This window comes from Chrysochloris asiatica, unplaced genomic scaffold (genome assembly GCF_000296735.1).
Source record: "Chrysochloris asiatica unplaced genomic scaffold, ChrAsi1.0 scaffold00078, whole genome shotgun sequence".
Classification (NCBI taxonomy): Eukaryota; Metazoa; Chordata; class Mammalia; order Afrosoricida; family Chrysochloridae; genus Chrysochloris; species Chrysochloris asiatica.
Genome location: NW_006408596.1, coordinates 9719920 through 9747842, shown reverse-complemented (window position 1 = coordinate 9747842; position 27923 = coordinate 9719920). Strand labels below are relative to the sequence as shown.

At 37.2% G+C, this 27923-nt stretch overlaps 1 protein-coding gene across 2 annotated transcripts in view; it reads right to left on the bottom strand.

Annotated features, from left to right (window-relative positions):
• The window catches only part of TAOK3 (TAO kinase 3), a 138169-nt gene that overhangs the window by 74348 nt on the left and 35898 nt on the right, over positions 1–27923 (bottom strand). For both annotated transcript variants that reach the window (XM_006865458.1, XM_006865459.1), the window contains 6 exons: positions 26744–26815; positions 25855–25956; positions 21992–22037; positions 20866–20962; positions 16352–16465; positions 14795–14886 (listed from right to left, as the gene is read on the bottom strand). In XM_006865458.1, coding sequence (XP_006865520.1) covers positions 14795–14886; positions 16352–16465; positions 20866–20962; positions 21992–22037; positions 25855–25956; positions 26744–26815 — 523 coding nt within the window. The remainder of the gene's footprint in view (positions 1–14794; positions 14887–16351; positions 16466–20865; positions 20963–21991; positions 22038–25854; positions 25957–26743; positions 26816–27923) is intronic.

Below are 27923 nucleotides of genomic sequence, written 5' to 3'. Positions count from 1 at the left end.
CCACAACTTTTAATGTAATTTTAGCAATAAAAGTACAATTTCAAGCATATTATTTGTACATGGAATTTCATTAAACCTCAAGCATTACAGAAAATTTAGAGCAATACTTTTCCTAGGGTTATATCTGAAGCAGTTTAACTTTCTTCTTTCATATAAAAAAAAATCTTTTTTCAATGTACATTTACCTTAACAAAGGTAATTTAGCAGATAGAAATCTATGCTAAAGCTATCAGGAGGTACTCATATGATTTACAATATTGTTGCTGTTGTTAGGTGCCATTGAGTCAGTACCAACTCATAGCGAGCCTATGCACAACAGAACGAAACACTGCCCAGTCCTGGGGCTACCTGTTGCTATGACTGAGCCCATTGCTGCTTCCATTGTGCCAATCCATCTTATTTGGGATTCTTCCTCTTTTTCTCCAACCCTCCACTTTACCAAACAGGATACCCTTCTCCAGGGACTAGTCCCTCCTGATAATATATGTCTGAAGTATGAGAGATGAAATCTGGCCAGGATCACTCTGGTTGTCCTTCCAACACAGATTTGTTTGTTCTTTTGGCAGTCCATGGGACTTTCAATATTCTTCTCCAATACCATAACTCAAATGCATCAATTCTTCTATGCTCTTCCTTATTCAATGTCCAACTTTTGAATACCTATGCAGTTACTAAAAGCACAATGGCTTCCTCACACTGACATCTTTGCTCTTCAATACTTTAAAAACGTCTTGTGCAGAAGATTTGCTTAATACAATGCATCATTTGATTTCTTGACTTCTACTTCCATGAGTGTTGATGGATGATTTCAGCAAAATGAAGTCCGTGAAAATTTCAGTCTTTTCTCCACTTATATGGATGTTGTTTATTGGTCCACTGGTGAGGATTTTTGTTTTCTTTATATTGAAGTGCAACCCATACCAAAGGCTGTGGTCTTTGCTCTTCATCAATAAGTATTTCAAGTTCTCTTCACGTTCAGCAAGCAAGGTTGCATCACCTGCATATCGTAGTTTGTTAATGAGTCCTCCCTCCAATCCTGACGCCACATTTTTCTTTATATAACCTACCTTCTTGGATTGAATAATTATGGTGAAAGAATATAACTCTGGGACACACGTTTCCTAATTTTAAGTTCTGTTCTGTGTTCTCTTGTTCTATACACAGGTTCCTCATTAGCACAATTTAAGTATTCTGGAATACTCATACTTCACAATATTGTTCATAGTTTGTCATGATCCACACGATTGAAAGCCTCTGTGTAGTCAATAAAGCACAGGTAAACATCTTTCTGGTATTCTCTGCTTTCAGCCAAGATCTATCTGATGTCAGCAATGACATCCCTCATTCCACGTCCCCTTATGAATCCAGCTTGAATCTCTGGAAGCTCTCTGTCAATGCATGTTTGCAGCCATTTTTGTATTATCTTCAGGGAAACTTTACTTGTATGGGATATCAATGATACTGTCCGGTGATTTCTGCATTCTGTTGGGTCACCTCTCCTTGGAATGGGCACAAATATGTATCTCTTCCAATCAGTTGGCTAGGTAGTTGTCTTCTAAATTTCTTGGTATAGATGAGTGAGTGCCTCCAGTGCCCTATCAGTTTGTTGAAAGATTTCAATTTGCATCTCATCAAGTTCTGGTGACTTGTTCCTTACCAATGCCTTCAATGCACCTTGGACTTCTTCCTTCAGGATCATTGGCTCTTGATCATATGCTACCTCTTGAAATGGTTTTACATCAACCATTTCTTTTTGGTATGGTGACTCTGTGTATTCTTTCCATCTTCTTTTTTTTTTTCCTCCATTTTTTTTAAAACATCTTATTGTGAATTATGTGATAGTTTACATGGGAGAACATTAGCTTTACATTCATCCTATCATATATCGTTTCACTGCCATGGTTACAATCCTTTCCATGCATCATCAACCAACCAAAGGGTACACCCTGCAAGCCTGTCCCCCGGTCATTAGCACACAGCCCCTCACCCTCTCTGGGTCTAAAATCCCCAGCTGCTCCATCTTTCCATGTGCTCTTCTTTGCCCCCATCTCTGGTGTCTCTTCTTCTCTGGGTAGGGTCCCACTCTCCGCTCTTCTCCATTGATGGACCCAGGGACTTTCACTCCTAGACTGCAAAGTCAATCACCCCCCTCCTTTTGCTACAAAATGTCTACCTTTGTATTTCCAACCCTCACAATCAGTCCTGATAACAATTATTCACTATTGTATCACAAGAGACCTATCCGCATTTCCTTTCATCAGCCCTGCCCAGACAGATTGGATACTACTCAATGATTTTACCTTCTTCCACACCCTCTGCATCTAGGTTCCCTCTTGAAAGCTTGTAAGCTAGTCACTTCTTGCCTTTGTAGCCCTCCTCCCCCCATTTTGGGTAGTAGCCAATGTCCAAGTTGCTCATCCCTGTCTACTCTATGTAGGGAGGGGGTGGGAATGATTCTTGCTGTAAGGATTTGTTCCCTCTTTTGAGCTACTGCATCCATAAGTGTAGGTCAAGTTAATCAGATTACTCTTTTTTTCCTCTTCTTTCTTCTTCTAGTTGAGCTCTGGTCATCCAGTCATTGAAGCAAGGTCAAGTGGGTATTATCTACAAGTATGGGTGTTCTTATGCATGTGCCCTGTCTTCTTATCAGCTGGATGCTCCACTCTCCACTCTAGTCCTCTGTGGCTATGTCACTGACTCTGGGCCCAAGAGTCCCCAGGTCTTACCACACTGCTGACCAACCAGGTCTCCACCTGAGTTCACAGGAGTGTATTGAATGTGGTTGGGCTTAGCTCGCAGCTTCATTTTCTTTTTCTCTCACTTCCCCTGATCAGTGATGAATGTGGTCACCAATCAGAGCATGTATTCCCATTGAGTCTCAGTCTTGGAAGGGGGTTTGCTCTTTGCATCTTCTTTTCATTTACTATATTACTAATATAAAAATTTTGTATAATTGCTAAGAAGCTAAGTGTCATAGATAATTATTTTATTTTCTAAATATTTACTGAGCATCTACTACTATTTACCAGAATCTAAAACACCATTGACTGCAATATGAACCACTATTTTTGCATATCTAAAAAAAAAAACAAAAAACGTTGTCAGTTATAATTATAGGATGTTGCTAACTGCAAAATATCCCTGTTTTCAAGTGGATGTATAAAATATGGAGGAAAGTCCGTGGGTGGCAACATAGATTCTGAATACTGCTAGAAGCAGGCACTGTTTCCCCATGGTCTCATATATCCCTTTTGTTCATGCCTTTAAAAACATGTAGATGAAACAGTCCTTATCAGAATTGGCTGATAATAGTAAACATTTATTGAATATGTAGCTATGTACTAGATAAAATAATCACTTTAAATATACATTTCCAATTAATCTAGAAAATCATCATAAGGTTTGTTGTCATTAGGTTACATCAAATTGGTACTAACTCAGAGCAACCCTATGCACAACAGAAAAAAAAACACCAATCTCACAATCGTTTATAAGCTTAAGCCCACTGCTGTTGCCACTGTGCCTGAATAATGTATTGTCATGTGGGATGCATTCAGTTCATCTAGATGAGGAGTCTTCATTTTTTGCCTTGACCCTCCTGATCATATGTCTGAAGTATGAGAGACAAAGTCTTGCCATCCTGTCTTCTAAGGAGCATGCAGCTGTACTTGTTCCAACACAAATTTGTTTGTTCTTCTGGCAGTGCACTTGTTGTTGCTAAGTGCTGTCGAGTCAGTTCTGACCCATAGCGACCCTGTATAGGGTTTCCAAGGAGCAGCTGGTGAGCTTGAACCATGGGCCTTGCAGTTCAAATGACTTTGCAGTCTGACGCATTAGCCCACAGCGCCACACCAGGACTCCTGACAGTGCATAGTACTGTCAAAATCCTCCCTCCAACACTGTAATTCAAATGTATCAATTCTACTATGGTCTTCCTTATTCAGTGTCTAACTTTCACACTCATATGAAGCTATTCACAATACCAGGGTTTGGTTAAGGCACACTTTAGTCCTCAAATTAGTATCTTTTTTCTTGAATACTTTAAGGAGGTCTTGTGCAGCTGATTTGCCTAATACAATGCATCATGAGATTTTTTGACTGCTGCTGAGTATTGATGGTTGATCCAATCAAAATGAAGTACTTGACAACTTGAGTCTTTTCTTAATTTATATGGATGTTGTTTATTGGTCCAGTGGTGAGGATTTTTGTTTTCTTTACATTGAGGTGCAACCAATACTGAAGGCTGTGGTCTTTGATCTTCATCTGTAAATATTTTAAATCCTCTTCACTTTCAACAAGGAAGGTTGCACCATCTGTATATTGCAGGTTGTTAATGTGTCTTCCTCTAATCCTAGTGCCACGTTTTTCTTCATATAAGGCAGCTTCTTGGATTACTTGCTCAGCATACAGATTGAATAAGTATGGTGAAAGAATCACCCTGGAACACACCTTTCCTCATTTTAAACCATTTGGTGTTCCCTTGTTTTGTTCAAGCAATAAGCCTCTTGGTCTATGTATAGGTTCCTCATGAACACAAGTAAATGTTGCAGAATACTCATGCTCCGCAATGTTGTCCATAGCTTTTCATGATCCACTCCATCGAAAGCCTTTGCATAATCAGTAAAGCACAAGTCAACATCTTTCTGGTATTCTTTACTTTCAGCCAAGATCCATCTTAGGTCAGCCATGATATTCCTTGTCTCATGTCCCCATCTGAATCCAGGCTGCCAATGTACTGCTGTAGCTGTTTTGGAATTATCTTTAGTAAAATTTTATTTTCATGTTATAGTAATGATATTTTCTGGGTGATTTCTGCATTCCGTTGGATCACCTCTCTTTGTAATGGGCACATATATGGATCTCTGCCATTCAGTTGTCCAGAGAGCTAGCTATCTTCCAAACTCCTTGGCATAAATGAGTGAGTGTCTCCATTGTTGTCTCAGTTTGTTGAAAGATTTCAATTTGAATTCTACCAATTTCAGGAACCTTGTTCTTTTCTAATGCCTTCAGTGCATCTTGGAATTCTTCCTTCAGTATCATTTGCTCTATATCATATGTTGAAATGGTTGAATATCAACCATTTCTTTTTGGCACAGTGGCTAGGTATTCCTTCCATCTTCTTTTGATGCTTTCTGAATCATTCAATATAATTCCCAATGTTATTATTGTTTTTAAGTGATGTTGAGTCAATTCTATCACACAGTTACCCTGTATCGTGTTTCCAAGGAGCAGCTGGCGAGTTTGCACTGCTGACTTGTCGTTCAAACCAACTTTGCAGTAGAGTGCTTATCCTACAGCACCACATCAGAATTCCTTATTGGCCACTGTTGTTATTCAGTGCTGTCGAGTGGTTTTGGACCCATAGTGAGAAGCGAATGGTGAGCTTGAACATCTGACCTTGTAATTCAAACTGACTTTGTAGCCCGACATATTAACCCACAGCACCATACTAGGACTCCTATTGCCCATAGTATCCTTCAATATTGCAAGTTGAGGCTTGCATTTTTCCTTCAGCTGTTTCTAACTCCAAGTCTTTGCACATTTCATTACAATATTTGACTTTGTCTTCTTGAGCTGACCTTCCAATTTTTCTGTTCATCTCTTTTACCTCCTCATTTCTTCCATTTACTTTAACATCTCTAACACTATAGAGCAAGTATCAGAGTCTATTTTGACATCCATTTTGTCCTTTTCCTTCTTTTTTGTCTTCTTAAAGACCATTTGCTTTCTTCCTGTATAATATTCTTGATGTCATCCCACAACTCTTCTGGACTTCGGTCTTTAGTGTCTAATGCATAAAACCCATTCTTCAGATGATCTCTAAATTCAGATGGGATATGGTCAAGGTCATGTTTGGGCTCTTGTTGACTTGTCTTCATTTTCTTCATCTTCATCTTGAACTTGTATATGAGCAACTGATGGTCTGTCCCACAGTCTGCCCTGGTCTTAGTTTGGCTGATGACATGGGGCTTTTTTCTTTCTACAGTTGGAAGTCAATTTAATTTCTGTATAATCCATCTGGTGAGGGCCATGTATATAGTTCGTCTTTTATGTAGTTTTAAAACGGTATTTGCAATGAATAAGTCATTGGTCTTACAAATTCTATTATGTGATTATTATGTGATCTCCAGCATTGTTTCTCTCACCAGCTACTGATCCTTCCTCTTTGTTTCTAACCTTTACATTCCAATCACCAGTAATTATCAATATATCTTGATTGCATATTTAATAAATTTCAGAGCAAAGAAGTTGTTGTTGTTGGTTGTGTGCCATGAAGTCAGTTCTGACTCATAGCAGCCCTGCACAGGGTTTCTGAGGCTGTAAATCTTTATGGGAGCAGAAAATCTCATCTTTCCCCCACAGAACACCTGGTAGTTTCCACCTGCTGACCTTGAGGTTAGCAGCCTGACATGTAAACACTATGCTACCAGAGCTCTTTGAAGAAGTTGGTAAAATTCTTCAATTTCATCCTCACTGGTTTTAGTGGTTGACATATAAATTTGAGTAACTGGTCTTCCTTATAGGTGTATGGATATTTTCCTATCACAGACAGTGTTTTACTTTAAGATACATCTTGATATGTTGTTTTTGATGATGAATGTGACGACATTACTCGTCAATCTGTCATTCCTGGCATGGTACACTATGTGGTTGTCAGATTCAAAATGGCCAATACCAGTACACTTCAGCTCACTAATGCCTAAGATAGTGATGCTTATGTGTTCCATTTAATTTTTGACATTTTCCCATTTTCTAGCATTCATACTTCATACATTCTATGTTCCTATTATCAATGGATGTTTACAGATGTTTCTCCTCGTTTTGAGTTGTGCCCCATCAGCAAATGAAGGTCCTGAAGGCTTTACTCCATTCATGTCATCATGGTCAACTCTACTTTGAGGAGGCAGCTCTTCTCCAATTGTATTTTGAGTGCTTTCTAACCTGAGGTGCTCATTTTCCGGCACTACATCTGACAGTATTCTGGTGTTCTTCATCATTTTTCAACATCCAATATTCCAGTGCCGACAGAGTTCCACTGCTATTCATGAGGTTTTTAGTGACTAAATGCTCAGAAGTAGTCCGTCTCTCCTTATCCCTAGAGTCTGTCTTAGTCTGGAAGTTCAGCTAAAACCTGTCCTCCATGGGTGACCCAGCTGGTATTTAAAATACCAGTGGTATAAGTTCCAGAATCACAGCAACACGCAAGTCACTAAAGAATGACAAATTGACAGGCGAGTGGTAGCACCATAAGGTAAGAAATCTGAATATACAATTTTACAGGAGTTAAAATAGCTGCTAGTAAATGTACATGTAATTTCATTAAACTTAAAACATTATAGAAAATTTAAAATAATACTTTTTTTAGGGTTATATCTGGAGGAGTTTTTTAAAAAAAACACCCCTTTTACATCCATACCTCTTAACAAAAGTAATAACAGACAGAGACATATGGTTTGGCACTACAGGATAAGCACTGGACTGCAAACTGCAAGGTCAGTGGTTCAAACTCACTAACCCTTCCTCGGAAACCTTGTACAGGGTCACTATGAGTCAGAATCAACTAGAAGGCACTTAATAACAACAACAACAATAAATGGCAGAGCTGGAATTTGAATTCCTCTTTATTGGATGGCAAAGTCTGTGCTCTGAAGCATACATCAATGCTGTTGTTGTATCTTGGAGTTGATTTCAACTCATAGGAACCCTACAGCCTAGTAGTAACCTACAGAGTAGAACTGCTTCACAGGGTTTCCAAGGCTATTGATCTTTATAGAAGCAGACTACCATATCTGACTCCTGTGGGGAGGCTGGTGGGTTTGAACTGCCAAAATTGATTAGTGCCAAGCTCTTTACCAGAGTCACCAGGCAATTTGAAGGAATAACTGCTATTGTTGTTGTTAAGTACCGTGGAGTCAGTTCCGACTCATAGTGTCCCTGCACAGGGTTTCCAAGGCTATAAATCTTTATGGGAGCAGAAAGCCTCATCTTTCTCCCATGGAACAGCTGGTAGTTTAGAACTGCCGATCTTGAGGTTAGCAGCCTGATTTATAACCACTGAGCTACCAGAGCTCCTTGTTGTTGTTGTTAAGTGCCATCGAGTTGGTTCCAACCCACAGTGACCCTGAATAGGGTTTCCGAGGAGTGGCTGGTGAGTTTGAACCACCAGCCTTGCAGTTCAAATGGCTTTGCCGTCTGGCGCATTAACCTGTAGTGTCACACCAAGACTCCACCAGAGGTCCTTAGAGGATGGCAATTTGGAAGAAGGTTGCTTTGCTCTTTGATTCAGTAAATCATTATATAAAAGGTAATTAAGACTAGGTTATTGTTATACATATTTCAATTAATTTTCTTAAGAAACATAAAATCAGAGAGTAAGAAATACTGCATCAAGATAGCTAAGGACTGTCTCAAGATATCAAGTACTAAGCTATGTCCCAAGATCTTGACCTATTTGGACCAATTTCAACCACTAACTGAAACTTAAGTAGTTACTATATCTACACAGTACAAAAACTCATGAGATGAATATTCTGAATCATCATGAAGGAACATTTGTTATTTGCTCTTTTAAGGACAGTTATAAAGAGTATAGCCCATGTTACATTTCATAAAGATTTTGGTCAGAAAAAATTGTTAAATTAATGGGTAGGCACTTGAATAGTTGAACCTAATTGATAGTAAGTTCAACTGAACAATTTTTGCTATTGTCTCATTGTAATTAAGCATGCAATGCAGTTTTTACTTCCTAGAACATAAATTTTGAAAAATAGAAATAAACCATAATAACTATATATTATTACAGATACAATGGTTATAATAGTATATGGTAGTGTAGTGGTTACAAGTTAGGCTGCTAACCTCAAAGTCAGCAGTTCAAAACTACTAGCTATTCCACCAGAAAAAGATGAGGCATTCTGCTCCTGTAAAGATTTACAGCCTTTGAAACCCTTTGCAGGGTTGCTATGAATCGGAATCAACTCCATGGCATACCATCACCACCATATGAATATAATTAGCTAATAACTGTCAGTTTGGCATACTGTGATGGCTTGTGAGCACCTGTGATGCTGTAAGCTAGGCTACCAGTTGTCAAAGACTTCTTTTTGCTTTGTTGCACAATCAAGTATTATGGAAACAGCTTACAAAATATCAAATAACTGATTGCATCAGGCAAATCAGCTGCAGAAGAACTCTTTAAAGTGGTAAAATGTAAAGATGTCACTCTGAGGACTAAGGTGCGCCTGGCCCAAGCCACAGTATTTTCAACTACCTCATATGCATGTGAAAGGTGGACAGCGAATAAGGAAGACCACAGAAGAACCAATGCATTTGAGTTATGGAGTTAGTGAAGGATAATGAAAGCACCATGGAATGTCAGAAGAATAAACTAATCTGTCTTGGAAGAAGTACAAGAGAACGAAATATTGTCTAATCCTGTGTCATCCTCATGATTGTTCTTAGGTTTGAACCCATTGTTGCTGCCACTGTACCAATCCATCTTCTTGAGGGTCTTCCACTGAGCATGAGGTCGTTCTCCAGGGACCTCATGCTTGGTTAAGTGGAGTGTCCAAAGTACAAGAGACAAAGTCTTAGCATCCCTGCTTTCTAAGGAGTATTCTGGCTGTACTTCTTTGAAGAAAGACTTGTTTGTTCTTCTGACAGTCCATGGTACATTCAATATATTTTGCCAATGTAATAATTCAAATGAACCGATTTTTCTACAATCTTCCTTATATACTTATTATATTCTTCTACAGTCTTTCTTATACTTACTTCACATGCATATCCATTTATCATGTTATTTATTGGTCCAGTTAACTTTCAGACTGAAGATTGTGCTCTTCGATCTTCATCAGTAAGTATTCAAAGTCTTCTTCGCTTCCAGAAAGCAAGGTGTGTCATCTGCATATCTCAGGTTGTTAATGAGAGTCTTTCTCCATCCCTGATGTCATAATCTTCGTATAATACAATTTCTTGGATTATTTGCCCAGCATACATATTGGGTAAATATGGTGAAAGGACAGAACCCCGTCAAGACACCTTTTCTGATTTTAAATCATTCGGTATCCCCTTGTTCTGTTCTAATGACTACCTCTTGGTCTCTGTACAGGTTCCTCTGAGCACTTTGAATGTTCTGGAATTCCCATTCATTGCAATGTTATCCATAGTTGGCTTTGATCCATAAAGTCTTAAGTTTTTGAATGGTCAGCAAAGCCCAATTAAATATCTTTTTGGTGTTTTTCCTTTCTGCCATACTTTATTTGTCCATTCTCCTTTGAATGAAAGTAGTTTCTTTTATGGAAGGCCCAGAAACAAGACTACACCCTTGAATATGCTTTCCAGTGTACAGGCATAAGGATTTCTCTACAGTATATATTAATAAGTAAAATGTTGGGTCACTGAGAATGCTACTCAGCAACTTTACTGTGCTTCAACAATTTGCATTCCCAAGGGGATATTCCAATTTACATTTCTACCAACAGTGTATACAGCTTTCTATTTCCTTAGAAACTTTCCTGAAACTTATTCTCTTCAGACTTTAAACGTGTGTCCAACCTGATTACTGTAAAATGTTTTTAACTTGCATTCCCTGATTAATAACAAGGTCAAATATCTTTTGATAGTTCTTGCCCATTTAGTTTTTTTCTTCAATAGATGTATTTTAACAATGTGGTTCAAGCTCACCAGCTGCTCCTCAGAAACCCTATACAGGGTTGCTATGGGTTGGAACTGATTCTATGGCACTTAACAACAACAACAACAATACTCAGAACAAGGGGATAGTGAATGGTTTAAATTTAGAAAAGACGTACATCAGTTTTATATTCTCTCAACATAGTTATTCAGTCTGTATGCTGAGCAAATAATCTGACAAAATGGATTCTATGAAGAAAAATGTGGCTTAAGAATTGGAGGAAGACTCATTAACAACCTGCTATATGCAGATGATAAAACCTTGCTTGCTGAAAGTCAATAGGATTTAAAATACTTACTAATGTGGATCAAAGACCACAGCCTTCAGTATGGGGTTCACTTCAGTATAAAAAAACAAAAATCCTGACAGAAGGACCAACAAATAACATCAAGACAAATGGAGAAAAGACTGAAGTTGCAAAAGACTTCATTTTGCTTGGATCCACTATCAAGCCTCATGGAAGCAACAGTCAAGAAATCAAACAATGTATTGCATTGCGCAAATCTGGTGCATAAGACTTCTTTAAACTGTTCAAGAGCATAAATGTCAGTTTGAGGATTAAGGAGCACCTAATCCAAGCCATGGTATTTTCAGTAGCTCATATACATGTGAAAGTTGGGCAATGAATAAAGACAACCATAGAATTGATGCATTTAAGTTATAGTGTTGGTGAAGAATATTAGAAGTACCATGGAATGCCAGAAGAACAAACAAATCTATGTTGGAAGTCGTGCAGCCAGCATGTTTCTTAGAAGCTAGGATGGTGACACTTCATCTCTCATACTTAGAACAAGTTATTCAGAAGGCCATTATGTTTGGTAAAGTGGAGGGTCAGTAAAAAAGAGTAAAATCCCCAACAAGATGGATTGGCACAGTGGCAGCAGCAATGGGCTCACGCTTAACAACAATTGTGAGGATGACTCAGGACTGGGCTGCGTTCTATCTGTTGTGCAGAGGATCACCATGAGTCAGAATCAATTTGACAGTCCCTAACAACAGCAATACTCTGATGTTATATATATTTTCTAGTATGGGATTTGTTTTTTAATTTTTGTGTTTAATATAGCTTTATATTTATAGTAGTAAACGTTACCATTTTTCTTTATACTTTTAAAAAAAATAGAAAAATTCCTCCTTATCCTGCCATCAAGGGAGTGCTGGTGGCACAGTGATTAAGTGCATGGCTGCTTACCAAAAGGTCAATGGTCTGAACCCACCAGCCACTGCAAGGGACAAAATTTGGCAGTTTGCTTTTGTATAAATTTTGTATAAATTACAACTTTGGAAAGTCTATAGGATTGTTATGAGTCAGAATAGATTCGAGTATACAAGAACAACAACAGTCTGATATCACAGAGATAAGCTCTTAGAATAATAGCAATAACAACAATAATAATACTTATAGACTATAGTTTTTATTATGTACCAGGTATTTTATAAAGGAGAAAACTGAGGCACAGAGAAGCTTCTTAAAGTTTCACTTTTTGGGCATTTAATCAAGCTGGAATTTATTTTTGTGCATGGCATTAGCTAGGAAACTAATTGTAGTTTCTATCATGTAACTAACATTGCGTCAGTATCACTTATTAAACAGGCCGTCTTTCATTCATTCATTTAGATTTCTTTTTTGTGTCATACAAATTCTACTTATATATGAGTCACCTTTAGGTTTTTAAATTCTATTTTATTGGCTATTAGTCTCTCCTTGCATCAATTCAAAACTGATTTAATTATTTGGCATGAATTTTAGTGAAGTGATCTTTTGTTCAAATTCTATCTCTTCAAAGTTATCTTGGCTAGTATTGACTCAATGAATTTGGCCAATATTAACTTGTCAAGCTACACATAATAGTGCTAAAAGTTCATTTTAAGCCCTTTTTAAAGTATACAAATATTTCTGCAGAGCCTCCAAAAAAATCAGTGTAAATGAACGCATTACATTAATTTCCCTTTCAATGAAAGAGTGAATAGCATGGTATAAGAATATAAAAAACCCAATAACTACCACTTAAGGAGCTCTGGTAGCGTAGTGGTTATGAATCGGGCTGTGAACTTCAGGGTCAGCAGTTCGAAACTACCAGCTGTTCCGCGGGAGAAAGATGAGGCTCTCTGCTCCCGTAAAGATTTACAGCCTTGGAAATCCTGTTCAGAGTCGCTATGGGTCGGAACTGACTCGGCGGCACTTAACAACAACAACAACAACAACTACCACTTGAATATCCATTAATCCCAAACTCTAAGTCCACTTTCACTAAGTTAATTAAAGCTCATAGAGACCCTATGAGCAGACAGCCTCATCTTTCTCCTATCACATAATTCACAATAAAACATTAAAAAAAATCACGTGGCTATGTTAACTTGGAAATATACCTGATAAAAGAAGTGTGTATTCATATTTGTTTGTATAGTCATAAAGAAATCTGGAAGAATGCAGAAGAAACTAATTAAGAGGTTCCCTGTGTGTGTGATGGCTGAGAATGGATAGAAACTGGATAATTAATTCTAAATCACGTGAATCATTACTTATTGAAACAAATAATACTTTAAATTTCCACTTGGATTTCTGTTCATTTTTTATATTAATCTCAGTTATGTAAAAAATGTATATAAAAATTGTACATCTTTACCAGATATTTCTTTGTTGGAAGGGGTGAATAAAACCATTTAAAATGTAATATGAAGTTTTCACACTCTTTTTTACAGGCTAAATACTTTAGGGAAAGAGAAAACTATAGTCTGAAATGGAAACTGGAATTCAGTAATTCACACAGGATAAATTTGGAGTCGATAAAAAAATTAAGTAACAATTACAATCTAAATTTTTTAAAAAGAACACACTTTTTAAAGAAGTGATTTTTTTTTTTTAAGATGAAATATTTTGAGTTTAAATATGTACAAATGTCTAGAAAAAGGCAGTGCTATGATGCAGACAGCTAATACCAGCTCTGGAAGTGCATGCCATTTTTGTTAGGTGCCACTGAGTTGGTTCTGACTCACAGCAACCCTGTATAGGGTTTTCAAGGAGTAGCTGGTGGGCTTGAACCACTGGTATTATGGTTGGTAGTCCAGTGCTTATCCTATAGTGTCACACCAGGACTACACTTTCCTCAATTGTACGTTCTACGAGTCACATTTACATAAATTGGCAAATGTTACATTTCAGGGCTTGCTCTATGCTTCCCAGAGAGTCATTCACTACATTTACCATCACAACACTGGATGGCAGTAATTTTAAGATATGTTTAAGCTAAAACACATACAATAGACAAAACAAATTCTATGGTCTTTTAGACAATATGAGATAATTTCAATAATATTTGGGGAACATTTTCATGGCTCAGGGTATCTTTTAATATGAAGTTTTTTTCTTAAGTGGCTCTCTATAGAGTCAGATCTTTGACAAGCCTACTCTTCACTTTTTCAATTTTCCCTAATAAACACTGGAGCATAAAATAAGGCAATGAATGTAACAGTGAAGATTTAAAAAAAGAATAGCCAAGCCAACAGCCATCTAGTCAATCCCAATTCATAACGATTGTATGTAGAGTTGCCGAGAATATAAATTTTTATGGGAACAGAAACGCTGCTCTTTCTCCCACAGAACAGCTGGTGGACTGAAACTACTAACCTTGTTGTTAGCAGCCCAACATGTAACCTGCCAAGGCACCAGTAAACATAGAACATATGTTATTATTCATGGGATGGAGAAGGGACATTTTTCACATAGTAGCACTTTTTAATCTTGTGTTCTCACATTTGCTAACAGCCATATCTGTCCAAACTCCTTTATTTAAATAAGTAACATGAAAATGCAGCAGATAGAAACCAATCTTTTAATGTTATATAATATTACAAGAAAAAATATAATAAACTCATATTTCCTGGTACCTACACAGCTGTTCCGTGAGAGAAAGATGAGGCTTTTTGCTCCCGTAAAGACTTACAGACTTGGAATCCCTGTACAGGGTCGCTATGAATCAGAACTGACTCGACAGCACAACAAACAGCAACACAGCAGTAACTCATGAAATATTAGTTGCATGAATAAAATAACATTCACCTCAAAAGCACAATAAAAACAGATAACGTTTTACTCACCTAATTCAATACAGGTAATCCCAAGTGACCAAACATCAACTTTCCCATCATATTGTCCTTCATCCATAGCTAAGATAACCTCTGGTGCCATCCTAACAAAGATAATGTATAAAACTCAAGGTGCAAATTAAAAGCAAAATTCATCTAACAACATGATACAATCAAACAGTTGTTCTTTAGGGTATTCTAAAATTTTTATATGATAGAGATACTGTTTCCTTGTATAATTCATCTGGTGAAAAAACTTCTTCAAAATTTATGCAATATACATGGCACTTCACATGCAATAATAATACATTATTTCCCATAGATCTTGGTTCTACCACTTACTACCATTTTGAGCTTGCAACTTACTTAACCTCCCTGTATTTCAGTTTTTATATGTAAATTATAGATCATTCTATCAGCTACCTATACGGATATATATGAAATACTTGAAAATTAATTATACACCATGAAAAATGCTTTATGGATTTATATAAAACAATATAATCAGGTATTTTAAAGATATTACAACCAAAGACAAAAACAAAAACAGGCTATGTTACTCCTCAGAGCCCCTATATAGGGTTGCCATGGATCGGAACCGACTTGATGGCACTTAACAACAACAATGCATATTACTTTATTTGCTTGACCGTAATGGATTTTCATTTGGGGACCACAGCTATTTAATATACTCTGAAGAGAACTGTTCTCTATTAATGTGTGTTAGTTGAGTCTTGGTGAGGCACTGTAGGATAAGCGCTATACTTCTAACCTTAAGGTTGTGGTTCAAACCACAAGCTACTCCTTAGAAATCCTAAACAAGGTTGCTTTGGGTCTGAAACTGTTAGACGGCACTTAACAATAACAATAGTGTGTGGAAGAGTTGTTTAATAATGCTATTTGATGATGGAGAAAAACTTAAATAGTTGCTGTTCTTTTAAGTTGTAAGTAAATTTCCAGGGATATATATGGCATTTTCCAAGTTACACGAAGGGTTTCAAAAAGTTCACAGAAATAGTCACTATCTGTTCATTCCATTTTCCCATAAACTTTTTGAAGCCCCTTATATTGAAAATCCAATGTACCTCTGAAAGGAAAGAAAGGAACCTGAAAAGAATAGGTTGAACCTAAGTTAGAATGAAAATGCAGGTATGGCACTGGAAAACACAACACAGACAAGAATGTGGATTTCTTTCCAAGATGATATTTAGCTTGATGGTTACTTAGAGAGAGGCAAAGAAGGTACGTTGTCCTTCCCTAGAGACTTTGTCTCAAGAGAAAAGTTCAGAAAAACCTCAAACGAAATCTAAAGTTGAGTTTGGTCAGTTAGTTGATAATTCTGCTCTGTTTACACACAGTGACACTAATCTTATTTGAACAATATAAAGTCATAGTAAAATTTATATTAAGTAGGAGTGTCTCTTTTGCTAGTTATCTATCTCTAATGAAATTTTATTTTGAGGCACATGGTAAGACTATGTCCAAAACCAAAGGCAAACAGACCAATATGTCAAGCTTGTTCATATACGCCTATTTTAAAACTACGGCAAGTTTTCTAATTTTACATACCAATAAGGAGTGCCCACAAAGGAGTTGGCAGGAGAAGCCATTGAGGCAGATCCAAAATCAGCTAGTTTCACCTGTCCTGGCTCTGTTAGAAGAATATTTCCTGCTTTAATGTCCCTATAGGAAAAATAACAGGGTTAGAAATTACTTTTCAATTTTGATTATGGAATAGGTCAGAGCATGCAATTAATAAGACAAAAAGTTTATTAAAAAACCTTGCTCAGATAGCCAGAAGGGGTTTTGTAATTACGGCATGTTGTCTGGAGGCCCAGATTCCTGGGCATACTCACAGGTAGGTCACAGTAATTACTTAAAAGTAGCACTGTCTTCAGAGGGGGGAATGCAATGAGGAAAAAGGCAGACATGGCAGACAAGGAAACCTAGTCAGTTGCTAGTACAGAAAGCATATTCTTAAGTGCCAAAATAGTCACCAACAGTATTCCTTGTGTTGGGAAAATATTTGGAACTGTTTTTTTATTCCTTCCAATTTTTGTGGTATTTTTTAGTCTAAATATAGCTTCAGTGACTCTGTATTGACTCCCTACCAATAAACCTCAACTACACACATACCTTTTCTTTCTTGCCTGTGACCCTTTCTCTCTGCCTTTAATTGTAACTGCAACTCTAAGGCATTTGAGGTTACATGTTATATAGAAGGTGTTATTTTAAAAATAACACTGTACAGTAAAAAGAAGACCCTGAAAGATCAAAACAAACAAAGATTAGGGGTTAAGAAATCACATTTCTATTGTATTACTACAAAATTGCAAGTGGTTACTATGAAAACTATTGGATGTTCTATGCAGCAAAAGTTTTTCAAAATGGGATTGTAAAAATTCATTCTTTCGTATGATAATTTAGAATGAATTTTTAAAAAGGCATGAGTGTAATGAGTACTAGGAACAAAAAGCTGTACGTCAATGTGCAGTGGAAAGATAAACTACAGAGAATGAGGAAAAACTTAGAAGGTGAAAATGACAAAGTTCAAACATTTCCAAAATAACTTGTAAACATCTTCCCTTAAAAGTTGTTTCTTTCCTCATAATGATATTAGACATTGGCAGAGAGAACTAAAAAGGTGTTATTTCTCTTTACAACAGCACAGTATTTTAACTACCTTCAATTAGAAAACTGACATGCTTTTAACTCAAATAATAAAAACGAAGACACAATATTTATTTTTAAATAAAGAGAATTCTTTAAAGGCTGTGTTCCCCTTTTAACTTCTTTTATATATTAAAAGAAGATAAAACATAATACAGACTAAAATATGAGGGTGAGTCAAAAATTATCTGCATTCTGGCTGCAGAATTTATATGTATTTTAGAAAAGATACATCCCTTTTCTACATAATCTCTACTTTCCAATACACTTTGTTTATCTGTCAACAAGCTTTCATATTCCCTTAATAAAAAATATTTTTGGCTGAGCTTTGAGCCATGATTGCAACAGTGTCTTGAAAGTTGTCTTGAAATCTTCGTCTTCGTAGGGCTACTTTCAGGGGACCAACCAATCTTGGAGCAAGATCACAACTATAGGGAGGATGCTTTAACACCTCAAAACGAAGTTTTAGCAGTGTGTCAACAGTGTGGGCAGAGGCATGTGGACATGCAAGATCAAATGCCCATGGAAAGCAGTCCTCTGTGTTCAATCCCAAGCTTAGACTTCAGCTCTTCAGTGAGCATCTCACTGTAATGAGCACTGTTGATTCTTGAATGTTTTTTAAAGTTTTTATTGTGAACTGAGTGGTAATTTATATGGGAGAACATCAGCTTTACACCATTGTTTCATTGCAATGATTACAATTCCCTCCATGCATCATCATTCAACAATATTTGCTTCTATTCCCTCTGCTTTTAGGTGTTTTTTTTAAATTTTATTTTCGGGGAGGGGGGTTGTACACAAAAACCCTCAGGAACATATAATCATTTAAACAACCAAAGGGCACATTCTGCAAGCCTGTCTCCTGGTCGCCAGCACCCAGTACCTTTCTTCCCATGAAACCAGAGGCCTCAACTGCTCCCTCTCTCCATGTCCTCATCTCTGTCTCCATCTCTGGTGTTGCTGCTTCTCTGGATGAGGTCCCTCATTCCTCTTGTACTTGTTTCCCTTGATGGTCCTAGGGTCCTCTGCTTCTGGACTGTAAGATTAACTACTCCCCCATTTTTATTACAAAACTTCTACCTCTACAGTTGTGACAGTCACAATTAGTCATGACAACAATTACTCACTATTGAATCATAAGAGTCTTATCCCCATCTCTTTTCACCAGACCCATCTAGAAAAGATGAAAACGATTCAGTGGCGTATCTACTTTCCTCCACACACTTTAAAATTAAACTCCTTCTTGAAAACTTGTAAGCCAGTAACTTCATGCCTTTATTGCCCCCTCATTTTAGAGTTGACCCTTTTTCCTGAGTTTTCCAATACTTGTTGTTGTTGTTGTTATGTGCCGTGGAGTCGGAACCGACTCATAGCGACCCTGTACAGGGTTTCCGAGGGTGTAAATCTTTACGGGAGTAGAAAGCCTCATCTTTCTCCCGCGGAGCAGCTGGTAGTTTCGAACTGCTGACCTTGAGGTTCACAGCCCAAGTCGTAACCACTACGCTACCAGAGCTCCTTCCCTTGAAAATCCCAGAAAACTGTGTGTGTCCATTTTTCAGGTAATGGCTGACTTTTGAACTTTTTCTTGGTTGGTGATTGAGGATGTTTCCAATTCATACTCTGCCATTTACTCTGAAGATCGTAGTGATGAATCCACTTCTCATCACCAGCAACAAATTTTTTAAAGAAACTTTTACCTTCCTTACAGTACAGGTCCAAATTCTGTTTAGTGATTTCCAATTGCTTCTGTTTATGCTCTTCCATGAGTTGCTTCAGTACTCATCTTGCACAAAGTTTTTGAAACCCAAGTCTATGTAGATTATTTCATAGGCAGAGCCATTGCTAATTTGCAGATGATCTGCCACTTAATTCACTGTAACTAGTCTATTCTACAGAATCATTCCACATTCATGCTCAATGTCATCATCAGTTGTGGACATGGATGGGTGTTTTAAAATAACCAGAGTATGGACAATTTTTTACTCACCTTCATATAAAGCTAATGTGCACATTAAAGCGATAAATGCACATACACAAAAAGAACTGAACTGTGACTTTGAGTAAAAGCAGGTAAGATCATCATCAACAAGTTAGTATTCAGTAAAGGCATCTCAGTATCTATGAGACTTTTTTTTTTTAATGTTTTATTGTGAATTATGTGATAGTTTACATGGGAGAACACTAGCTTTACATTCACCCTATTGTAGATAGTTTCATTGCCATTGTTACAATCCCCTCCATGCATCATCAACCAACCAAAGGGTATACCCTATAAGCCTGCCCCACCCCCCATCCCCTAGTCATCAGTACACAGCCCCTCTCCCTCTCTGGGTCTAGAGTCCCCAGCCGCTCCATCTCTCCACATCACCGTCTCTGCCTCGATCTGTGGCATCACTGTTTCTCTGGGTAGGGTCCCACACTCTGCTCTTCTCCCTTGATGGTCCCAAGGACCCCCACTCCAGGACTGCAAAGTCAATCACTCCCCTCCTTTTGCTACAAAATGTCTACCTTTACATTTCCAACCCTCACAGTCAGTCCTGATAGCAATTATTCACAATTGTACCACAGGAGTCCTATCCCCATCTCCTTTTATCAGCCCTGCCAAACAGATTGGATACTACTCAGTGGAGATTCTACCTTCCTCTGCACCCTCTGGATCTAGGCTCCCTCTTGAAAGCTTGTAATCTAAGAGACTTTTTAAAAGGCAAAATCTATAGATATTATGGTTAAATGTATTTCATCAATATTTGTTAGATATGGCTAGGCTTACTTTTTACTGTAATAAGTAAGTCATATTCATGGCAGAACATTTGGTCTGCCGAATTTGTGGAAGTTCTGCTTTTGCAGTATCAGTAAGTGATGATTCTTACTCTAGTGGGATTAAAACAGGACCAAAAGGGGAACCTAAGACCCAATAGTTTCACTTCTTCTTAGTCAATGCCAAGTGCTTTGTTTGTGAGCCATATCAGACCCTTTACACCTACCTCACAGTCCGCTACTTTGTCTACAATTTATCAAAGCAAATGTACTAGGAGTTCTCTACTGAGAGAAGGAAAGATAGCTTAAAACAGCCTTCCTCTGGAGAAGCTAGTAGTGGGCGGTAAGAGTGGTGGCAAAGAAAACACAAAGCAGAGGGAAGTCCTGGACTTAAGAGTCAAGAAATATGCAACACCCAGTCTGGAAAATAGTTACCTACAGAACAGAGATGATGCTATAAGTCTTTGTGGACACCCAGGAGAAACAAAGGGATGGGAGCTCAATTTTGGCAACTAGACTCCTTATACCCAGCAGCAGCAATCTGTTTCCCACAAATCCATAGATACCCTAAAAATCAGATCATGCTCTAATTTTCAAGGTTCCCTGAACACTCTGTGCTGTAACTACAATAAAAACATAAGTGGCTCTAATCTTACCTATGAATCAATGCATGAGAATGTAGGTAGGCTAGCCCCTGCAAGGCACCGTGAGTAATGGCAGCGATCTCCACTTCCTGCAGCGGTTTCTTATGAACTGAAAAAGGAAAACAAGGCAGGAGTAGATGTTCAGTTTCATTCCTTTTCATTATCTTACACAATTATACCAAACTAAATTATATATGTTCTCAAATGATAACTGGGGAACATATTCACCTCAATACATTAAATATATAATTTCTCCAGAATAACAAAACACAAATCAGAAAACAGGAAAGCCAAGTGCAATTAAAAAGGGAAAACAAAAACAAACACAAACAAATCCCTTAAAGCAAAACAAAATTATAAAGCTTGATATTCTTTGACTGATGCACTGATAATTTACTTTTCAGCTGTGCAAGTCAAAGCCACACTGATTCACACAGGCCAGGCCCAAATTTACCAGTCCCTTCTGACATTTTAAATGCCTGGAGTGTTTAAGGTTACATTATTTTCCTCTGCCAAAGAGTCATCTATAATTATCCCTTCTAAATACAGGTTTTCATTATTTGTGAAAGCAGCTAATAAGCAATTTCTATTCAGAGATCAAGGATGATACAAGAAAGTTTTTTTTAAATCCAAATTTTTAAGAGTTTCTGGTTATAACAGCATTTGTACAATAGATCTGGGTCAGTTGAGATATTTGAAAGGGTTCAATATCACTATAATTTGATAACATCTACCATATGAATTTTATGTTCTTGGCCATACATACATTACAACAGCCAAATATTTCTGCAGTACCTGCCTGAACTAAGACAGCAGGAGGTTGCTAATCACGCCTTCCATGTTTTCAGTGACATGGCAGAGAATCAAGTTTGTATAACTATACACACAGTGCTTAAGTCATCATCTATTTACTTTGCCCCAACTGCACTTCAGTAATACTGTCATTAACTGGAAAGTCAGTTCCTGACCCTGTACAGGGTTTCCAAGGAGGAGCTGGTGGGTTTCAACCACCAACTTTGTGGTTAGTATTCAAGTGCTTATCCTACAACACCACACCAGGACCCCACACTTTTGTATAAGAAGATATAGTATCTGTCAAGGTACAACAGAAAGGCTGGAAGAGTGCTCTTATTCTTACCTTCTAATAAATCTGAAGCTGAGCCTAAGCAATATTCCATCACCAACTGTAATAGATTAAAATAATAACCAGAATAATCAAAATTAATGAAAAACCACCCAAAAAGCTCCTCCCCCTTAAAACAAAAACAAAAAAACAAGGAATTAAGCATGCTAGTCAAATAAATATTCGGATCTACTTTAACCTGGATTAAATTTTGGTAACCTGACACTAACTGATTTTTACAGTTTCCGTCAGCTTTTTTGTGTGTGTTTGTTTTTTAATCTCCTACTTGGAATTGGTATAAGAGTAAAAAGGAATTAGGGAAATTATCACTGCTTGTGGTCAAGCTGAGATAGTCTATGTTTTTATTTACTAATATCCACTATATCTTTTTTTAAAAAATAAATTATAATAGCTAGGTTGCACTATATATAAAAAATTCTGCTTGAAAAACAGAAAACAAATACACATGTGCAATCTATATCAGGAAATATCAGATAAATAAAATAAACCCAGAAAGTAGTATATTACTTATTTTCATGTTTTAAGAACAATCATATATTGTTTACAACTCAATTAAAAGTTGCTGTTGCTAAGTTGCTGTGCTGGCAAGTTGGTTCCAACTCGTATCAACCCTGTATAGAGTTTCCAAGGCTGTAAATCTCTGCAGGAGAAGAAAGTCTCACCTTTCTCCTACCAGGCAGCTGCTGGGCTCTACCTCCAATCTTTTATAGTGTAGTGCTTACCTTCTTTAAAATAAGCATGTAGCCTGCTATGTGAATCATTACATTATCCTGAATCACTCAGACATGTGAGATATTTAAAATAGTGTCTCAAAATATTTTCAGAATAACATTTTTAAAACACTACTAAAATTTATTGGCTTTGCAGTCTTGAGAGGCTTTTTAAAAGAAAAAATGAAAAAAATAGAAAACTTTGTTTACTCTCATCCCCCACGTGTTAGGTGTCCCAGACTCCTGATTTACAGTCAAGGTTAGAACTATGAGGGCTCAGTGACCAATCTAGATGCACACATACACACACAAAATCACTGATATACTTTCATAAATTGTTTTGTTTTTCTAAAAACAATAGACACTTATTAAAAACACAAACACACTGCTGTAAAGTCCATTTCCTAGATGGCAGAGAAGAACTGCTGCCACATCTTTCTCCCTTGGAGTAGCTGGTAGATTTGGAATGCTGACCTTATGAATGAGGAGCCAAGCACTACCAGGTGGTCTCATTACATGCTCACTGATGTTGTTAAGTGCCATCATAGCAACCCTGTATAAGGTTTCCGAGGAGTGACTGGTGAGTTTGAACCTCTGACCCTGGGATTAGCAGTCCAGTACTTATCCTACATAGCCACATTAGGGCATGTACATTGGAAAACATAAATTCCCTAGATATAATCAATATCAATATATTGATTCCTTTCATTTTCTAAGTGTGAAGACATACATAAGTAATGAATGTTACTCTTTTTGTACCGTTTTACTCTTCAACTAATTTTTATGGAAATATTTCTACATGGTATCATGTACTTTTCTTATTTCTTACAATGATTAATGGAATATATATATATAACTTTCTTACATTGAGTATGCTGAATATGAATATAAAACTTTAAAAATTTGAATTGATGGAGTATATTTATAGTTATGTTGATATTTAAATATGTATATTTGAGACACTCATAAATGTTTATAAGAGTATTATTTCCCCAGTTATTCCATAACAGAAAGTCAAAATACTGGTGCTAAATCTCATTTTTCAAGTCTTCAGAAAATTCCACAAACTCTCATTTGAAGGCTATTTACTCTTAGATTACACAGAACACTAGTATGCTTGGTCACCTGTTTTCTGTCTAGAAGTGATTTCCTGAGCTAATTCACAAGGGCACTTCATGTACAGTTGGTTGGTTGCTCCTGACACTAAACAGCTCTGCTTTAGCAGTCTTTAACTGACTAGGGCTGCTTTCCAGCTTCCCTGACTGCTTCCTTGTTGGTGTTGTTTAGTGCTGTCGAGTTGATTCCAATCCATAGCGACCCTGTAAGGGTTTCCAAGAAGCAGCTGGTGAACTTGAACCACTGACCTTGCAGTTTAAATGACTTTGCAGTCTGATGCATTAGCCCACAGCGCCACACCAGGACTGCTTCCTTATGGTCAAGTTATTCGTGTGATTACTGGCATGCATTTCTTCAGCAGCTCAGTTCCTCTGAGCTCCTTCTAAACAGTCTATCATATCAGGTGTAGACAAGAACCAGTTAAACAGGCTTATTAGCACTCTGTGTAATCAAAGAGTGAATAGGCTTCAAATGAGAGCATGGAGGATTTTTTGAAGACTTGAACACAAGCTAACATTTGGATTTTATAATGTGACATTCATTCTACCTGCCCAATATCCCTTTGTTGACTCTTAAGATAGCTGAGGCTGCCAGAGATCTGTTTTCCAGATAATGACATGCTCCTTTGATGAATTTCTTTGTTTAGAAAAGAGCTCTAAATATCTTAAAAACTGCTTGAACAGAAAGTTTGTTTAACCCTTTTAAGACTGTTTCCTGCTTTAAATTTTTCATTGAGACCATGCATTTTCAGTAATGGGAGGCATTTTGAATGAAATGAAAAAAAAAAAACTTTTCTTGAGGAAATATTGAATTTTATACAATTTGTTGTTGTTGAGTGCCGTCGAGTCGGTTCCGACCCATAGCGACCCTGTACAGGGTTTCCGAGGGTGTAAATCCTTACGGGAGTAGAAAGCCTCATTTTTCTCTCGTGGAGCGGCTGGTAGTTTTGAACCACTGACCTTAAGGTTCGCAGCCCGATTAGTGGGTCACAAATGTTTCTTCAGATTCATATAGTTACATAGGCCTTCATTAGATGGCTGTTATTGTTGCTAAGTGTTACAGAGTCAGTTCTGACTCATAGCAACCCTACATAGGGTTTTCCAAGAACAGCTGGTGGGTTTGAAGCACCGACCATGTGGTTATTATCTAGTCTAGTACCTATCCTACAGCCCCATACCAGGACCCATCAGATGGTAGTATGCACTAAAAGTGGGATAGCAGTTTCACATTGAATTCCAGAAATATAAAATGTAGTTTGGCACTATATGACCCACAGGTCATGAAAATGTTAAGTATATGGTTTGATATAATCTATCTGAGGACAAAAAATTCCATCCCCTAACTAAGGATCATTAACAGGAAAGGACCTAGTACCTGGTAAACAATAAATGATGGTTAAATTACATTTCAATTTGGGATGTGCAATCTAATAAAATACAAAGCATATGCCAACCTAAAAACAAATACACAATCATATAAAAATATACAAGAAGATGGAGTAGAATAAAAGACTTCCATTTTAATCACACACTGGATTCTGTTTGGTCAAATTATTGATGGTAATATCAAGCACAAATCAAACTTTTCAGAGAATTGCAGTGGTGGATGAGAAATGACCAAAAAAAAAAAAAAAAATCTAGGCTACAGTAAAAGACCCTGTCTTTTATTCTGACAAATGAATCATAAAATAATTTTTATCTTTTCCACACTTCATTGTTAAGAGTTTCTAGAAAGAAATTTTGCAAAAGCTATCTATCATATTTAATCTTATGGAATATGAGGTAGCCTTCAAAAGTTCATGGAAAAATAGAATTAAAATATAATGGAATTTTTCCATGAACTGTTGGAAGTCATCTAATATATACCATGTTGCACATTCTGAAATATTAATAAATGTAAAATACTGATAGCAGAGGTCAAAAGGGATTGAAATGGGGCTGACCACTTTATAGATCAACTAGGTAATAGAAAAAAGGAAAAGAGTTTTTAAACTAGAAAAAGAAAATCCGTACTATAGGTCTTCTTACTTACCCATGCAGTATGTTCTTTCAAGTAACAACCTTTGTATTCTATTGTATTGGGATGCTTCAACTTTCGTAAAAATTTGACCTCCTTAAGAATATCTTGCCATTTCTATGGAAAAGGGAAATACAAGGAAGAAGTGATGTTACACTGGGAGATTGCAGTCAATACTATGAAACAAAATGGGCATGGATTATTAAATGGAAAACTAATTTGCTCTGTAAACCCTACCCAATTCAAAATAAAAATGTTTACAACAACATAAAAGATTATCTTGCTATTTTTGTTGAAGTCAGAAAGGAAACGTTTTAATTTTTTAGGTGGAAAACACTATGTTATTATCATACATATATATGCAATATCCTTTTTATTATTTGAAGTGGACACAAAATAAATGTTCACAAATGAAGAAGTTATTTAAATATTTAAACAGTGTTATTTCTTTAGTTTGAGTACACAATATAAATTTATCATCAAATTTAGTACAGACGTTACACAAACTCATGCCTATCCTGCAAAACAGTTGACTGAGTCAGAATAGCAGGAACAGTTACTATATGCTTTCTTTTGTTGCTAAGTGCTGTTGAGTCAGTTCTGACTAATAGTGACCCTATATGGCTTTCTGCTCCTGTAAAAATTTATAGGCTTGGAAACCCTGTGCAGGGTGGCTATGAATCACAGGACATAACCACAACAACACAGGGTAGCCAAGGGACGGCTGGTGGGTTGAACCACTAACATTGTGGTTAACAGTCCAGAGCTTATCCTACAGTGCCACACAAGGATCTCTTTATTAGAAGGAAAATTATTGCGATAAAGAAATGTTTAAAGCAGATTCTGATGTCAATTTCATATGAACTAGCTTATATCATTTTACACATACAACTGTCTACCTTACCTCGTGTGTCTGCTTCCCACTATAGGACATTTTCTTAACTGCCACCACCTCATTGGTGTGAGCATTAGTTGCCTGTAGTAAGAGAACGGAAGAAAAAAAATTAATATTTCAGCCATAAACATTTGAATGGAGACAAAAAAAAAATGAACATACATTTCATTCTCACATTTCCAAAATACTCCAAATTTTCATAGGCTAGATAAACATTTCTAAACCACTTTAGGGTATAGCTCTTTAACCCTTTAACCCTTTCTGAAACATGTGAATCATAACCTATTGTTGTAGTTAGGTGCCATCAAGTCAGCTCTGACTCAGAACAATCCCATGCACAACAGAACAAAACACAGTCTGGTCCTGAGCCATCCTCACAATTGTTACGCTTGAGAATGCTATTGCAAGCACTGTGCCCGTCCATCTTGTTGGGGGTCTGCCTCTTTTTTTCTGACTCTCCACTTTACCAAGCATGATGCTCTTTTCCAGAGAATGCTCCCTGTTGATAACATGTCTGAAGTATGTGATGAAGTCTTATCATCCTGGCTTGTTTATTCTTCTGGAAGTCCATGCTCCTTTTAGTATTCTTCTCCAACACCATAACTCAACTCCCTCAATTCTTCTGAAGTAAACCTTTTCATTTACCACTTTACATGCATATGGGACTCCTGAAATGCTGCTGTTGTTAGGTGTCATCGAATCAGTTTGGACTCATAGCAACCTGATGTCCAACAGAACAAAACACTGCCTGGTCCTGCGCCAACCTCACAATAGTTGTTACACTTGAACTCACAGCTATTGTCACTGTGCCAATCCATCTCATTGGGGGTCCCCTCTTTTTTGCTGAACCTTCACTTTACCAAGCATAATGTTCTTCTCCAGGGACTAGTCCCTCTTGATAATATGTCCAAAGTATGAGAGATGTTGTTGTTGTTGTTGTCAGATGCCATCAAGTCGGAACCGACTCATAGCGACCCCATGCACAGCAGAACGAAAAAATGTCCGATCCTGGGCCAACCTCACTACCTCAGCCACACTTGGGTCCATCAATGATGCCACCTGGCCAATCCATCTCGTTAGGGGTCTTCCTCTTTTTCTCTGACCCTCCACCTTACCCATCATGACATCCTTCTCCAGCGACTGTTTCCTTCAGACAATATGTCCAAAGTAGGAGAGACGAAGCTTAGCC